Genomic DNA, 16,730 nt, shown 5'->3' on the forward strand with positions numbered 1-16,730 from the left:
TAATTTTATTAAAATGTGTCATATTAGATGTCAATTACAGTTCATAATAAAGCTTGAGAACCCCCCACCCACCATTTACCACGTGGTTTTTTAGATGCTAAATGTGCATTTTAATGTAAAAGGCAAGAGCAGAGAGCTCTCCTGTTCTTCAGTGACACCAAACCCAGGGGCTCCAATACGCGGCAGCCAAACGCCTTATAGAACGCAACATGAAAAGCTTCAGATTAACTGTATTTAGATGCACTGGTTTGATGTAACAGCAGCTTGCTTGAATTAATGTCCTGTGACAAGCCCTTCCTTGCAAACCTTTAGAAGCAAACTGTTTCTTTGTCTACATTTTAAGCTTGGCTACAGCCTCTGGTAGATTCTGCATTGTTTCTCACATACTGTTTTTTGGACAAAGTCGAATCATCATCTATGAAGGACTAACTACCCAAAGGGTATAAACCCAATTGCTAGTGGTTTATTCAGCTTTGACACTTCGCAGTGTGATCCTTACTGCCTTTTGTAAAACAAGCAGACAAGGGAAAGGCTCCAGAGACTTTCTTCTATTTGTTCTGTAATAGTTTTCTTGCCACGGGAGGCTTAAGAAGATTTGTACTGCCTGCTTTCTTTTCATTAGCAGTGAGTGCAATGCTGTTGGGTAAGTTAATGTGTGAGACTATAAAAAGAAAAGCACAAGAATTTGGAAAAAAGGTGTATTTTCTCATTATTCCATTTTTAATGTTATTTTTTCTTGATTTATTCTGAATGGGGTGCAGAGAAAAATAAAGTAACATGTAGCAGTTTAGATATTTTCGGTTGTTCTCAGCCAGACTGAGAATTAGAATCTAGCTGTTTCTTGAATGCAATACTATGCTTCACTGGTTTTTGGCAGCAGCATGTTAAAATTCTTGTTATTAGACTGACAAAGAAACCTGATTGAATTTTCAACACAATCATACTTCCTTGTCATGAAATGTAATAATATTTAATGATGTCTTTGTATTTCTGTATGCAAAAAAAATGCATCAAGCTTTGAGCCTTACTTTGACCACTATATTGCACTAACCTTCTATACTTAAATTACCGTTAAATGATTTACTCTGTATTTCATTCTGAATGTTTACTTTAAAGAAAATCGAGCACGTTTGTTAAAAAGCCCCCAAGTTTGGCAAATGGATTTGTACTTTTCTTAGTACATTAGCTGTTTGTGTCAGATTAAAATTTGACTCTGAGCATTTTGATGGTTAGTTTTGTGTGTTGTGACAGTTAACATGTAGATATTGTTATGGATACAGAGAATAGAATTTTTAAAAAATATAGGACCATACCATGACTATTTTTATCATTTTTCCAAAAACTCTGGGCTCATAACATTTGCTAGGAACACTGCAGAATAAATGGCAAATATAAATTAGACTTAGAGATTAATCCTTTTAGGAGGTTAGTAATTTGTGTCTGATGGATTGATGGGTGGTAACTCATGCAGGACATACGTGTTTTCTTCATATATGAAGAATGAACCTGATGATAAACGTTAACAGTTGTTAAAGTATTACTGTTTGCTACATCTCTGAACTTTTTAATCATTGCTGCTCATCAGCAGCAAATGTAATCTACTTTAATTTTTTTGTTGTCTGGTCTATTATGCGTGTTTGTGATCTTCTCCTTTGTCCCCAAACACACATATAAACTACTCTTCTGGGATATAAGGAATACAATAATGACTTAAGAAAAATGTTGGTAACTTAGCTAAAGGAATTATATTTTTTTTCCTTTTTTTTAAAGTGAGTAAGCGTAACAACTGTTCTCTGCCTGGTAGACAAGCAGTTTGAGATTTCTAAAGCAAATCTTTGTCAAATGTATACAGGCAGGGTGTATTTTTTTAAAAATAACAAGTTTTATTGTTGAGGTTTTTTTCCAGACAGTTACTAGTATACTCTTTGACATTTTGAAATATTCATGCAGAGATAACTGTTGATAGATGTAACTCAGCACTATTTCATATTTATAGAAATCACATTAACTCCAGCCACACTTGTCAACAACTCTGCTCTTTTGATTCCCAGTTGCGCAAGAACTGTAGCTTGAAGCATTATCAGTATGTGATATAATTAATCAAGAAAACATTTATACTCTGTTTTATTTTTATTTGCATGCCCATTACTACATATTACCAGACACAGTTGTTCAGCCCTCAGAAAATGACAGTCACTGCTTGGTGGTTTAATTATATTCTATTTCTGCTGTTTTAATAAGACAGAGACATGATTCACTGGAGGCTAGCATAGATCATATCCTAAAAATGGCCTTTATTCATTAGAAGTTGTATAGGGAAATAAATCTCCTTTCTTAGACAAACAGTTGGTTCTGAAACAGAATATATTATAATTTTGTAAGATGCAGGTTTTTTTTGTCCAGAAAGTATTTCTTTTCCCATATTTGATCATGCTGCTATTTTATTTTTGTTGCCTACAATAGCCTAGTTATTTGGAAAAGAGAGCTTCTTGCTAAATCTGCAAATCTGCTTGGTGGTGGTACAGAGGCACTTACAGTTTGTTGATCAAATTCTACCAGATAACTCCAAGATCTTGTTTCCTAGCATAATAATCAGAACATCTCTGTATAGCAGAGTGAGCAAACATACGTACAAGCAGCACATGAGCACATTTAAAAAAAATTAATATGATTAATCTACTACCCTCCTTCCTTTATGAAACATGCATTAGGGCTCTCACAGCTATTGACTTTCTTATTCCATTTCCTTGTCTTGCTTGCATAGACCTATCTTCGTTAAAGGTTTTATCCCATTCTAAGCATGGGATAAAATTCTTGCACCACTGAAGTCAATATCGACATTTAGCACCTGAATAGAGTCAATTTATCACAGCATTAACTTTATGAAATAGTCCAGCTTGCAGTGTGGAAGTCAGAGGAAGAAGGGAAATTTCCTGCAGTGATCCAAGCCTAAAGTTTTGGAGCCATACCCTACAGGAGTGGGCAGTGACACAGAGGTGTTATACTTGAAAGGAATTCAGCGTAATTCTGATTTAGTTCACTATACTCTACATTTCAGATATTTCTGAAAATATTTCACTTAAAAAATGCAATGAGCACCTTGAGAATACCATTCATAAACTGATAAATACGGTAGTTGTATTTCTACTGTTGCAAACAGTTAAGTAGCATTTTCTTTTTTCCTTTTAAAGGTCCTAGCTACATACATTTTTTATAAGACATGTTATATTTACAGAAAAAAAATCTTTTGCATGGCCCAAATATAACCTGTAATAATCTTTTTGTAGAGACTATTTTAACTGTCTCCAAGGACTCTGATCAGCATTCTTCACTCAAACTCCTGTTGAGTTCAATAGGCATTTTCATGATTAAATGAACCAGTAAGGAATGTTGAACAGAGCTAGCTTATTCAAATGCAAGCAAATCTTTTAGACTATATTTTCATTGGGGAATTAACGATCTAGATATTATACACAGAAGAAGCTTAAGCTTTTATGTGGTGTTTGGTTGCCAAAAAGATGGCATCTATGATTTTAAAACTATTTGCTATTTTGACAGTGTTTCTCCAGGCTACAGTGCACTGGATAAAACCTTAATTTTGCATAACAAATAATGAAATATTGCTGCTTCACTGTCTCTCTTCACATGATTAAAAGAGATTAAATTTGCTTAACATCACTTTGTATTAGTTCCTGATGCTATATCTGCTATTGAATCCTACTGTTGATTTTTGAAATATGTGTATAGAATTTATCTTCTTCCTATAACACAGTCTCCAGTTGGACAATGAACTGAGAGGTGGTCATCTTATCAAATGTTATCCCACCATTTAAGTGAAAGAATAATCAAGAAATTGAAAAATAGCCTGGGAAAGAGTTTCTAGTGTTCAACTAAAATTTTCAACTACAACACGAACATGCCAATACTCAGATTTCAAATTTGCTTCTATCAAGAACTGCTTACCCATCTATTGGATACTCTTGCAAGAGCTGCCTTTCTTGACTTGCATAATTCAATTAGGAAACTGTTTTGTAAGGAAGAGTAGATGATAAATGGTGATCAGGTGATTGCTCTGTTAATAAGGACATTATGTGGGTTGCTGAAAGGTAAATTGATAGGTTACTGAAAGGTGGGTAAATAGGATGCTAAGGAGGAATGCTAGTTTAGGGTACAATATATATCCATTGTTCAAAAACATAAAATTTGCTAGGTTAGGAAAATTCACAAATGAGAGTCTTTAATAAATGTGACAGGATTCATTGCCTTTGGAGGTGCCAAATATATGAAAAGAATTTGCTGTTTAAAGAGAACTTTCATCGAGGAATAAATTTTCCAGACCATATGAGACAGATTTAATGGAAACCTCTATAATTAAAAACATTACATCTGTGATGCTTGTTTTATTTAACAATATTGTATTGAAGAGGAGAGAGTTCTTTCAGATGAATTGATTTACTTTGGGGCATTCTACCCCATTGTGATTAGAAGATAATACTGCAAAAACTGCAATTACTCCATCATATTATTGGGATGCTAACTTGACCTTTGAGTATAAGAAAGTTCTTTGTGCAACTCCTTTTTGTATAATTTCAGGTCTCCACAGTAGTGGTGTAATCAGCTCTTTATCTGCACTAAGATTTCTGTTTCAGAGCTCCTCCTGGCCCACTCCTTGAAGTAGTGTAAGATAGAGAATGTTTATTGTTTTTATGAACAGACCTCTACTTTCCAGGATTTATTTTTAACTCCAACTGGAGACTACTCTTTCTACACATATTCTGCTTATCTTTTTCCATTTCTGTATCCTAGATGCTTCCTCAAACATTTATTCTCAGCCAGTTGTTCCTGTCTTCGTCCCTCTGCTGCATCTAAGAGCAGTTGCTGTGGCACATTCTCTTTGTGTACTGTCATGTGCTGTGGGTAAATAAATAACTTAGAAATAGTTTATGGACTTAACATCTGTGTTCTGGCTCTGATATTCTGTACCACATGACAGAAGGAGTGCAAATAGAAATGGGAATGCAAGGGAGTAATATGTGTTTCGAACAAAAGTGAATATTAATTAGCACCAAAATCAAAGCTGAAATGTATCTTTCATGAACCTGAGTCCTTTATATGAGATGAAAACATGACATATATGTGTGTACATACATGTATCTCATATAAAGAATATGTATGTCTCATACGTTTTAGATAAATACTAAACAGGAACAATTGCTGTCTGAGAGTAACTGTTCTCACATGAATAAAGTTCTATAGAGAACTTCACTTTTTAGAAAACCATTTCAGTTTGGTCTGACAGGTCTTGATAGTTGGTTTCATGGGAACTGTTGAGAACTTTAATTCAAAGCACTATTATGTTGAGCTGCGTTACGGCTCTAGCTCCATTCCCTGATCAACAAACACTTCTCTCACAGGCTTGCTTGAAAGATTTTAGCAAGGTGTTTATCTGTGATAAGTTGTTATTGCTCCTGATATGGGAGGTCCTTGGTGGCCAGCCAGAGAATCTTTGTCTAAGTCATGTGTCCTATTCAAGCATCTTTCACAAAAGCTCTCTTTAATTCAGCAGATTTATATTGTTCTGGCTTGATAAGTGGCTCATTGATCAGTTTTCTTTCTATGAAGAGAGAATGCAGTAAAAAAGCTTAATCTATGCTACTTTTACTTATCCTGACTGAGAGTAATGCAATATGATACACCTATTTTTTTGTGAAGTTTCTTAGGCTAGACCTGAATGGGTACGTTTTATGGTCCATTTGACATAGTCTGTATATCCGTTCATACTAGAACTGATATCCTTTTTATCAAAGTCCATTTTTCATGTCACTATATAGAGGTTTATTTTATGATTTTTCTAAAGCAGAGAACTGGAATGGTACCATTAACACAAAAGACAGTTCAGTCTCCCTATCATTAGACTGACTTGGTTCAGCACCTCTTGCATGATACAGCTGTATAAATCTTTAACCTCTGTAGAAGTACCCTTTAAATCAAGAACAATAATTGAAAAAAGGATAAATGTGCTGGAGTCACTTGAGAATGCTTCTGTTCATGATGTTGATGCTTCTGTTCATGTGTCTATGAAGAGTCAAGCCGTTAATAAACATCTATGGGTAATTCACATATTTAATAAACATTTACCTGGTTTTAGCTAGTCTCTCTTCAATGACTTTTCAACAAACAAAAAAATAACTGTTTCCCCTGCTCCATGAGGTAGCACAATTTTTTTGTATTATATTATTGTGGGTTGATCTTTTAAAAGCTAGGTATCTTAACTGAAGAAGTCTGTAAGGTACAGGTACTAGCATTCCTATGGCTTAACTCAGTTACTGCTGGGCTTTAGTAGATGGTGATGTGCATGTTCTTACCCAAACTGTTCACTGAAATTTAGCATCTTAAATAACATTCATAAATTTGGACAAGAATTTTCTGTATCTGCCATATTAAGCACCTGCCTTCCTATACAGCAAAACAGGTTTGTAATAGTTGGATTTGGAATTCCAGACTAGCATCAAGAAACTGAATCCTCTTACAGTTTACTTCTTGGCTTTAAACAGTGACCTGTGCTAGGAAAGAATGACTTTGTTTCTATCAATTTCACTGCCCAAGTTCCTTGGGGCTACAGAGGATAAGGCTGATAGGTTGGAGGGAAGGCTGTTACCTTCTCACAGTTCTGAGATAGATAAAGTTCAAAAATATCTTGCAGCTGTAACAAAGGAGAAGAATTTCTTTGCATGTTCTGAAATTTATTCCAAGTATTACTTTGAAGCATAAATTAGTCCCCTAAAAATAATTATATGAGTGCTTTCTTGGCTGGGAGAAGGATGACCTATATATATATATTTGGCTTACTGGGCATGGGAATGAATGGCAGCTAGAGAATCTGCTCCAAAGAAAACTAAGACTGCAGCTAGCTTTTCATCAGGACAGATTTCTGGCACTGTTACCACTCTTGAATGAATTTGGTTTTACTTGCTGTTAGGTATATTAATTAGCATTCATTTTTTCTTTAATCAGGCCATTTTCTTCTTAATATATCAGAAGTACTTTTACTACATAGACATCTTGTTGTTATAGTCTCCTAGCAACAGAAACTTTTCCTAAACTGACATTTGCAATCTCAGGAGTTCTCTGTGCAAATTACTTTGAATAGCCTTAATTTTCTACAGAATTTCTAAAATTTAATCAATCTTTTCTTTTGTTAGTTTGATTTTCTAACAAAAGCATATGATTAAGTTATTTCCTGATCCTTGATTAGAGCATCATCCCAAATGTGAATATTTCAGATCATGGCACCAATAAAATATCTCAACCCATTCTACCTATATCTTGAATTAGTCAAGTTACTAAGATGTATTGGTTCTCAAGCATCCTCAGAATCAGTGATCTTCAAGAGAGCTCCAGTTATTCTTTTAACTGACAGAAAACCTCTGCAGTTACTGTTAATCAAAGCCATTGATCATTGTTAACAAATTTTGTACCAGATGGTCTCACTGCTCGACATTTGAAAGTGGAAACAGAAGGAAAGTTGAAATATCTATTTGCAAACTTCAGTTTGGGTTTTTTTCTAGACATTCTACCTGCTTCATCCCTGGGTTCTTCTTACTTTTTAATTTAAGTGCCATTTGGTCTACTACTTCCCTGGGATTCTGACACCACTTTTGGTCTGCCTCTGACCAAATGACTACTTCACTTCTAATTAATTCTGAGATAACAGCCCTAGATTCCGTCCTCTTAGGGCAAACTGTGTTCCTGATAACTGTTTCAAATGTGGATGGGAGACTTACAGATCATGTCTATAGTACTTAGGAAAGAACTCCATATTTCTGAGAGAACTCCAAATTTGTTGCCTGTTCTGTCTATAGTACCTTTATATTGTTAAGCCACGTGGCCAGGATGGCAGTGTCCTCTAGACATGTCCAGTCATCATCAGACCTCCACTTGACATTTGCCTCTTCAAAAAGTCCTTGGCATAAGTAGAATGCGCATGTGTCAGCACAAAACTTCCCCCCATAAATGTCCAGATACTTCTAACATTTAGAATTTATTTAATCTTCATCTCTGGGATTGATAAGTTTTTTTTTCATATTAATTACAGAGAATCTGGCAATACTAATTTGACCATTGTTCATACAAAAAAGATGATCTTTATCTGCCTGTAGAAGTATGAAAAAAGGCCCAAGTGGTGTTTCTATAAATTCAGGAAAGAATGGTTACCTAGGAATTAAGACTTATATTTAAATACATATTTTTCCATTTTGCTGTAGAAAATAAATTAAATATTAGTTTCTGATCCAGATGTGTGTTTTCTTTCGGTCTTCCTTTTTGAAAGTACACTGTGTATCTTGGGAGTTATTCTAAGACTAGGAATTCACAAAGGACTCTCACATTATTATCTGTGTAAGGAATAATAATGTAGTCCTTGCAAAGATTAATAATTAACTTATTGAAAGATAATCTTTCTCATGGAAATGAACTGCTGAAAAAGTTATCTAATAAAATCAACCATCAATTCCTGAAATATATGGTTATCTCTTTATGCTTGACTCCTGTTTCTGCCATGACACTTCATTTCCTTTTGAAGCCATATAAAATAAAGAAAAAAACCCTCTCATCTGTTTGACATTTTTCTGAAGATGTTTTTCTGAGAAGCTTAATTGTTTTTATTGTGAATACTGTTTTAAAATATTTTTTGGGGGGCTCTTTTTGAACATCTCTTTTTAAGCATAGTGATGCTGCAGCTTAGTAGTTTAAGTGTTGTTTTGGCCACAAGTATCTTGGTGTTATCAGTTCCAAACAGAACATTGTGATCTATGTAGCTGATCTGTTATTTACATTGAAAACTATCTGCAAGGTGGAGCTGTCAGTCTGAATTTGCCTTTAGAAGTCATGGGATTCGGTCAAATATCCATGATTAGCTACTGACTTTCTTTTTTAGTATGCAATCTAATTGCTACTTACATTTGATATGGATTACAGATAATGATGAATTCTGAGATCATTATTTGGTTATTGTTGACCTTTATAATGATGATGGACCATACAATAAAGTGATTTAAGGCAGGGAAGTTTAATACAACCAATAATATGTAGAATAATAATTTCAGCTAATTTAAAACAGGCTTGGCAGTTACAAATAGTTTGGGATGTTTCTTTTTATAGTAAAGTTGTTTGTAACTAATTTTGCATGATGTGTTTAGAAGCACTGCTTTAAGCCAGAGTTTTAAGAACTCTAGCTTAGAGTTAAAAATCAGGACTCCCCCTCTTCCAGCATTTAAAAGTTAATTTCTCATCCAACAAAGCTATAAACTGAGCAACAGCTGTTATTTTTGTGAGTAATCCCATTCATTTCAACAGGATTTTTTTATGAATAAGCATATGTATTTATAATAAACCCATATGTAGTGTGTGTATCCCAATATGGCATATGGGGTAAAGTAATAGTTGAGTCACTCTCAGTGACAACTTTCGTAATGTTAATCATAAGACACTGTTTGGAATTCTTGACTGCATCAACAGAATTCTGTCTGTACACAAAGTATCTTTTGAAAAGTATTACTGTTTGGTGGTGTAGGAGCTCACGTGCCATAAATCTTAATTTTGGCAAGTTCATAGAATCATAAAATCACAAGATGGTATGTGTTGGAAGGCACCTTAAAGATCATCTCATTCTAATGCTCCTGGGAAGCAGGGAGACCTTTCACTAGACCAGGTTGCTCAGAGCTCCATCCAACCTGGTCTTGAACACTTCCAGGGATGGGACACACACAGTTTCTCTGGGCAACCTGTTCCAGTGCCTCACCACACTCAAAGAATTCTTTCCTCATATGTATTCTAAACCTGCTCTCTGTCAGTTTGAAAACATTCCCTCTTGTTCTGTCACTACATGCCCTAGTAAATAGAGTTCCTCCATCTTTCTTGTAGGCTCCCTTCAAGTATTGGAAAGCTGCAATAAGATGACCACAAAACCTTCACTTCTCCAGGCTGAACAAGCCCAATTCTCTTAACCTTTCCTCATAAGAGAGATGTTCCATCCCTCTAATCATCTTGATGGCCCTCCTCAATAGGTCAATGTCCTTCCTGTGCTGGGGACCCCAGAACTGGATGCAGCACTGCAGGTGAGGTCTCACCAGAGCAGAGTAGGGGGATAGAATCACCTCTTTTGACCTCTTGGCCACACTGCTTTGGATGCGGTCCAGGATAGGGTTGACTCTCTGGGCTGCAAACCCACATTGCCAGCTCATGCCCAGCCTCTCATCCACCAGCATCCCCAAGTCCTTCTCAGCAGGGTTGCTCTCGATCTGTTCATCCAGCAGCCTGTGATGACACTGGGAGTTGCCCCAGCCCAGGTGCAGCACCTTGCATTTGGTTTTGTTAAACCACATGAGATACCCATGGGCTCATTTCTCGAGCTTGTCCAGGTCCCCTGGATGCCATTCTGTCCTTCAGATGTGTTAACAGCATGACTCAGCATGGTGTCATCTGCAAATTTACTGGGGGTGTACTCAATCCCTTTATCTATGTCATTAATGAAGATATTAAATAACACTTGTCCCAGTACAGACCCCTGAGGGACACCACTTGTTGCTGATGTCCATAGGGACTCTGAGCCATTGACCACCACCCTCTGGATGTGACAATCCAACCTATTACTTATCCATTTAACAGTCCATCCATTGAATCCATCTCTCTCCAGTTTAGAAAGAAGAGTATTGTGGGAGAGCGTGTCAAAGACTGTTGCTTAAGCTGTTAAAGGACTCTTTACTTAGGCTGAGGGTTCAGTTAATCAGTTCAGTAAGGCAGAATATGGTATTGGCTTATACTTTTCACAGTGTGCTTGAAAGGTGTATTTTTATTCCCTAAGAAGTAAATTCCCACCCAAAACCAGAGTGTGACAAGTTTTGATTTATCCAGGCTTGGCACAGCTAGGGAAGTGGTAAAATATCTAATGAAATATACCTTCTTCATCACAGAGTCATTGACTGCATTCTGTGGTGCAAACTATAAAATTGTTCGAAGCAGTGATGTACTTTATTCATTGAGAACACGACATTAGCAGGTGCTGTTGATGAAAATTAGCATCCCTGATACTTTTCCCCTCTTTCACAATACTATAATTGATTATCAACTTGCCAAAATGTCAGTAAGGCTCTGGATACATAAAATGTAAATATCTTCTGAATAAAATGTTTTAAAATTGAACCACCCTTTTTCCAATGAGGGCACACAGACCTGGAGCAGCTGTAATTTTTTTTTTTATCTGAGTCGCTGATTCTTATGTCACTTTTTGAATTGATCTGCTTATGTGACCCTTTATATTAAGACCATGCCTTTCAACTTGTAGAGATTATCCTATTACTCAATTAAAAAAAAAAGATAATAAATTATAAAGCTTAAAAATACCAAGGAATAGTCATAATTAAAGTTATGGAAACTTAGCAAAATCCTCCCAAAAAACAGGACAGTGAGATTGGTGGGTTTTTTGTGTTCTTTTTCCTTGTAAAATCTGTAGTTTCTTGTCTTGACCAGAGGAGCACTGTTCAAACTTACTGTAATGAATGCCATGCTGTCAAATCTTCAGTTTCTCTGAAACATGACATGAAGCCTGGACATTTCCCTGTATCTTTATATAAATGCATGTTGAGTCAATCACTTTGTCACTTCTTCTACTATAAAAATATCACTGTAATTCACAGTGAAGATACTATTGGTAGAGCTGTGATATTCCTGTGTTTGTACAGTTCTTGTACCTCTGAACTTCACACCTTAAAAAAAATTAATTCACATAAAACTTTTTGTCAAATGCATGAAACTCTGAACGTTTGTGGAAGAAAAACTGTTTTTAATTCAGAAGAGGTTTTGATTGAAAAAAATAGATTCTCAAAATGAAAATTCTTTATTGTGTTTTGTAAAATAGGATTTTATTTGTGTCTTAGCACTCCTAGTACTTACCCCTGTAGAAATATTCTTCATGAGAGTATCAGAAAAGAAGGCCATTTTATGTACATAAGCAGTCTGTCTGTTCATGGGAAAAAATGCCTTGTACTTCCATAGTTTTATTTCGTATTTAAAATATTGGGTTAATATTTCTGTTGTTATCAATGGCAGGTATCTACGTTACCAATAAAATAAAAGTATTCCTTTTACTCCTGTGATAACACAAAAAACTTGAATAGCATTACCAATTTGCAGGCATATGATTTGCTTAAATTTAGTGCCCCGAATTTTGTATTCTGCTGATTAAGCAGCAGACCTACAATTATCTGACAGAGGCTGCCTTCTTGACATTTTCCAGCTTATTTTTTCCGCAAGTAGAGCAGTGTATTTTGCATAAGATTTAGATAATCATGTAAACTAGTTGCATCACTGAAGTATTTTTATTTCAAATTCAAATACATTGAGGGTTGCGTACATGAGCTTAAAATAGATTTTGCAAATCTTCTCATCTAATATCTATCTTCATCTGATTTAAATTATTCTTGAATCTCTTTCCTTCACCTTCCCTATCAAGGTAAAATCTATTTAAATTTATATATACAAAAATATGTGAGCCGTTTAGAATATATCTGCAGAAAATTAAGTATTTGACATAGTGTATGATATTTAATCCACACTTTCTTTTCTTCCTTTTGACATATGTACTGCATCCTCACTCTCATGTTATGTTCAGCATTAGGCAGAAATATTTGGAACAGCTCTGCTAGGGTAAAGCAATAGGACTCTTCCAAACAGCTAATTATTTGTACAAGCGTTGAAAGGTTTGGTGTCCTTGGTTGTTAGACTTTCTGGTACATCTTTCTCTGAAAACACCAAGTACACTCTAAAATGACTTATAGTCCTTCCTAAGGGTTAATGTTTACTAGTGAAACCCCCATTTTCCTAAGATTCTGGTGTAGGATCTTAGAAACTGATCTCTATTTTCTTATAGGACTAAAATACAGATTTACTGAGCTGTCAGATACTATAAATGCTAGCTGTATATCATTCTTAATTCAGCTCAGGCCAAAGCATTTGATATCTAGTATAGTACCATAGGTTGTGTATGCACAGAAAATTTTACAGGTGAGCATTTGTCTCTCTTCTTCAGCTGTCAACCCAGATACATCATCATATATCCTTATCACTTCTAGCAATGACATTGGAACATCTTGAGCAGTAGTATACTTACTGTGTAGATATAAAATATGGTAGTAACCTCCCTGTGGAGAGTTTCAAAGGTATAGCCACCTCATTTAAGGATTAAAATAGGTTACTTCCTTCTTACATCACAAAAAAGCCAAGTTTTTATTAGTGCTTAACATGAACTCTCTTTGTTGTGAGAATACAAAGGTGTCCTCATACTGCACTGAGAGCAGTATGAGAGCCTATAAATAGCCTTTAGAAAAGGTTGTGCTAAATTAGTAACAAAAAGAACTTCTACCCAGGGAATTTAAGTTCTTGGATTAAGACAATTTCATATCTCATAAAGTGAGGAAAAGAAAAAACAGCATTTTCTAAATCACAAACTTTTTAATTTTTTGAAAGAGTACCAGACACTGAAAGCCAGGTTTTGGAAGCTATTTGGATGCCCAAAGATCCCCCTTGGGGTTACAAAGGACACCTAGCAGCTTTGACAGGTATGGAAGGAGCTGGCTTTCTGTTTGTGCCAGACACCTAACTTAGCTCCTTTTGTTAATTACACAAAGCATTTATCTGTATTTTGGAGCACCTATTAAAATGTATTTTTAAAATTTTGCTTTTAATCTCCCCATTTGAAATCACTGTGCGACCTCCTAATGTGTTTGAAAATCTGGTCCCTGTTACAGTCATTGAACTGCCAGGAGAATTGTATTCCATTTCTTAGAGACTCCTAAGTGTACTCTAGTGCACTCCAGTGTAATGTTCTCTGCACTTGAGCTGTCTTTGTGCAAATGGAGGTTTGAATGAATTTTATGATTTTTGAAATGATCGGTGCTAATTGTTGGTACTACAAGAAAGAGAATCTTGTAGAGCAGGGAAAGCTGTCACTAGACGTGTGAACTATTCAGTATTCGTAGGTTAATTGTTCTTGGTTACTGCAAGGTGCAGAGGGTTGTTGGATTTGGTTTAAAGATAATTTGGTTGCTTGTCCAACAGATACCCAAGTAAAAGCATCAAACTGATTTCCCATGAAATACTGAGCAGCAGTTAAATAGCAAAGACTTTGCAATGGTTTGTCCAACACACTAATGTAATAGCAATTTTAACAAAATTACATACAAAAACTTAATCATAAAAATGCATGTATGTTAATTGTCGCTATTCAAATATTGATAAACAGCTGCAATTTTAATTTCTCTGGTTTTTTCCATGACTGAAAAAAACTGAGGTTTATAATCTGTAAACATTTTAGAAATCAGAAATTTTATAATATCTAGTAAAAGATATGCCTGTTTTTCCATAATACCCTTTATTATCCATATAATGTTTTCTAATGAATACAATATGAGCTGAACAGGAGAGAATGAAGAGAAGAGTGTATCTTATTGGAGTGAAAATGTAGTTCCTTAGGTCTTTTCTTTATCTGTGTTTTTGTTCAGTCAAAGAATAAAGACTGGAACCGGTAAACAACTTTTTTAAGTGTAGTTCTAAATAAATAAAGACAATAAAGAAGAAATATTTGACTTTTAAGATAGCATAGAAATTAGATATAATTTATATGTAAGTGTAGTAACATTTAGAACATAATTTATTAAAAATCTAATTCCTCAGGGATTTTGTTAAACCCTTAATTGACCCTCTGAAAAATCAGAAGGATGAAACCTTTTCCCTGCCATGATGGTGGATTTTCACACTCGCATTACATAATACAAAATAACTGTGTAAGCTCAGAAAAAAAAAGTCAATTCTTTCAATTGTTCTTCTTAAAATTATTTTTGTGATGTTCTAGTACTCAGACTGACAAACTGATATAAAACCTGTTCTTCATCTGTTCATGTTCCTGGGGGACAGTATGCCCACATCTTTCCAAACAAAAGGGGGAAAAAACCCTTTATAGAACTAAATGAAGTGAAAGATACCAGAATACATCTCATGCATAATAAGCCGAAGATTTTGATATTTCATTTGCTTGACAATTGAAAATTCATAATGTTGCCTTAGAGACTGAGTAAAACTTGAAAGTTTAAGAGAAAAACACTTAATTTGATGGAGTCTTGAAAGACAATCACTAAAAACTAAGAGTAAAGAAAAGGCTGAAGCAATCTTAACAGTAATATTTATTTGTTCGGTTCTATTCCTATAGATGTATTTCAGATCCAAGGAATACAGGAAATGAAAATCAATGTAAGTTTTGAAAAGGAAGCTAGACAGCTCCATCTTTTCATTGAAATAATTGGAAATCCAAGCTCTACCAAGACAAAGATGAGTGAAATGGCTAAGCAAGTGTTACCTTAAGCAGGCATTGGGAATTAACACCTGCAAAAATGAAAGCAGTTAATCAGCTCTTGTGTGGAGATCTCTGACATTAGTTAGCTATAGAGTTACAAATTTGATTGATTGAAATAATTTTATTAAAATAACTAATTTTAATTAGAAATACAAGTCTAAATCAGAAGATTTTTGTGGAAGACACTATCCTTGAGAGAAAGATATGTTTTCTATATTATTTAACAAATATGAAGGTCCAAGATTAAAGCTCAGCTGAATGACATCCATGTGTCCATTTTTGAAAATAAGATTCAACATTTTGCATGCAAATCTCTGGCTGTCTCCTAATTCAATATTTAGGCAGTATAAAAGGGGAACCTAAAACTAAGATTAAATGTTTTAAATGGCCTAAATAATACTCATGGTGGCCTGCTTTGAAAATTATTTTGATGGCTTTACCTATTTCATCTTTGCCTGGTAAATAACAATCTAGTACAAACAATATCCAGCTGATCTCAGAACGGTAAGTAATGCTGCAAAGCAGCTGTAATGGAATTTGTAAGGAAATAAATCAAGAACAGGATGGGAAGATCTATTTACTTTTCTTTGAGTATTCTTGCTTATGGGATGTATACTTGACCTTAATATTAGTTTGTCACAGCCACCTTGTATTTCACGGAATCCTAATGTTTAGAGATGAAAAGTGTACTCATTTTAAGCTGTGAGAATTTCAGGACAGATGGATATACAGAGAACATCACTGACTTGCATTCTTTGAACACTATCTGGTTAACGAATACTAGTAGGACAGAAGTAACATATGTTGCTTGGATGTCCCTGCGTCTTGCTAGCAAATACATTAGACTGGAATGGTCCAGGGATGTGCACATTCAGTGTTTCAGGAATAGTGAAGTTTTCAGAGATGTGAGAAACTCTCACTAATAGTGGAGGCAGCTATAGGGATATTTAACAGTGTTACCAAAATCTCAAGCAACTTTTGATCTCTGAAGCTCATATATGTGGAAAATGCAGTGTGATTTCTGAATTCATCTTGCCAACACTGAGTGCATCCAGATTCTTGTTTAACTAACTGAAGGTCAATTATTTTTCCCACCTGTATTTGAAAGTAGGAAGAAGCTTTTGTCTGAATTAGTAGAAGGAAAAACATGGATTAGACTGTTCAAGGCAAACTTTGTTCTAAGTTACTGCTGCTCTCCACATCGTGGAGTCTGGTTCCCTGACAAACTGGAGCTGAAAATAAAAAGAAAAACATGTCCCTGCGGGAAAGAGATGGATAAAGTTTGTGCTTCTCCTGCCTGAGTTATTTTATGCTTTTCCCTCATTCT

At 35.1% G+C, this 16,730-nt stretch overlaps 1 protein-coding gene across 2 annotated transcripts in view; it reads left to right on the top strand.

The window, feature by feature from the left end:
• The window catches only part of ZNF385D (zinc finger protein 385D), a 411,627-nt gene that overhangs the window by 161,266 nt on the left and 233,631 nt on the right, over nt 1-16,730 (top strand). Inside the window, exon 1 of one of the 2 annotated variants that reach the window (XM_032691566.1) lies at nt 619-643. The exons of the other annotated variant lie outside the window; for it this stretch is intronic. Coding sequence (XP_032547457.1) covers nt 634-643 — 10 coding nt within the window. The 5' untranslated portion in view covers nt 619-633. Of the gene's footprint in view, nt 1-618; nt 644-16,730 lie in introns of those variants that run through there. 2 annotated transcript variants of the gene reach the window in all.

This window comes from Chiroxiphia lanceolata, chromosome 1 (genome assembly GCF_009829145.1).
Source record: "Chiroxiphia lanceolata isolate bChiLan1 chromosome 1, bChiLan1.pri, whole genome shotgun sequence".
Taxonomy (NCBI): Eukaryota; Metazoa; Chordata; class Aves; order Passeriformes; family Pipridae; genus Chiroxiphia; species Chiroxiphia lanceolata.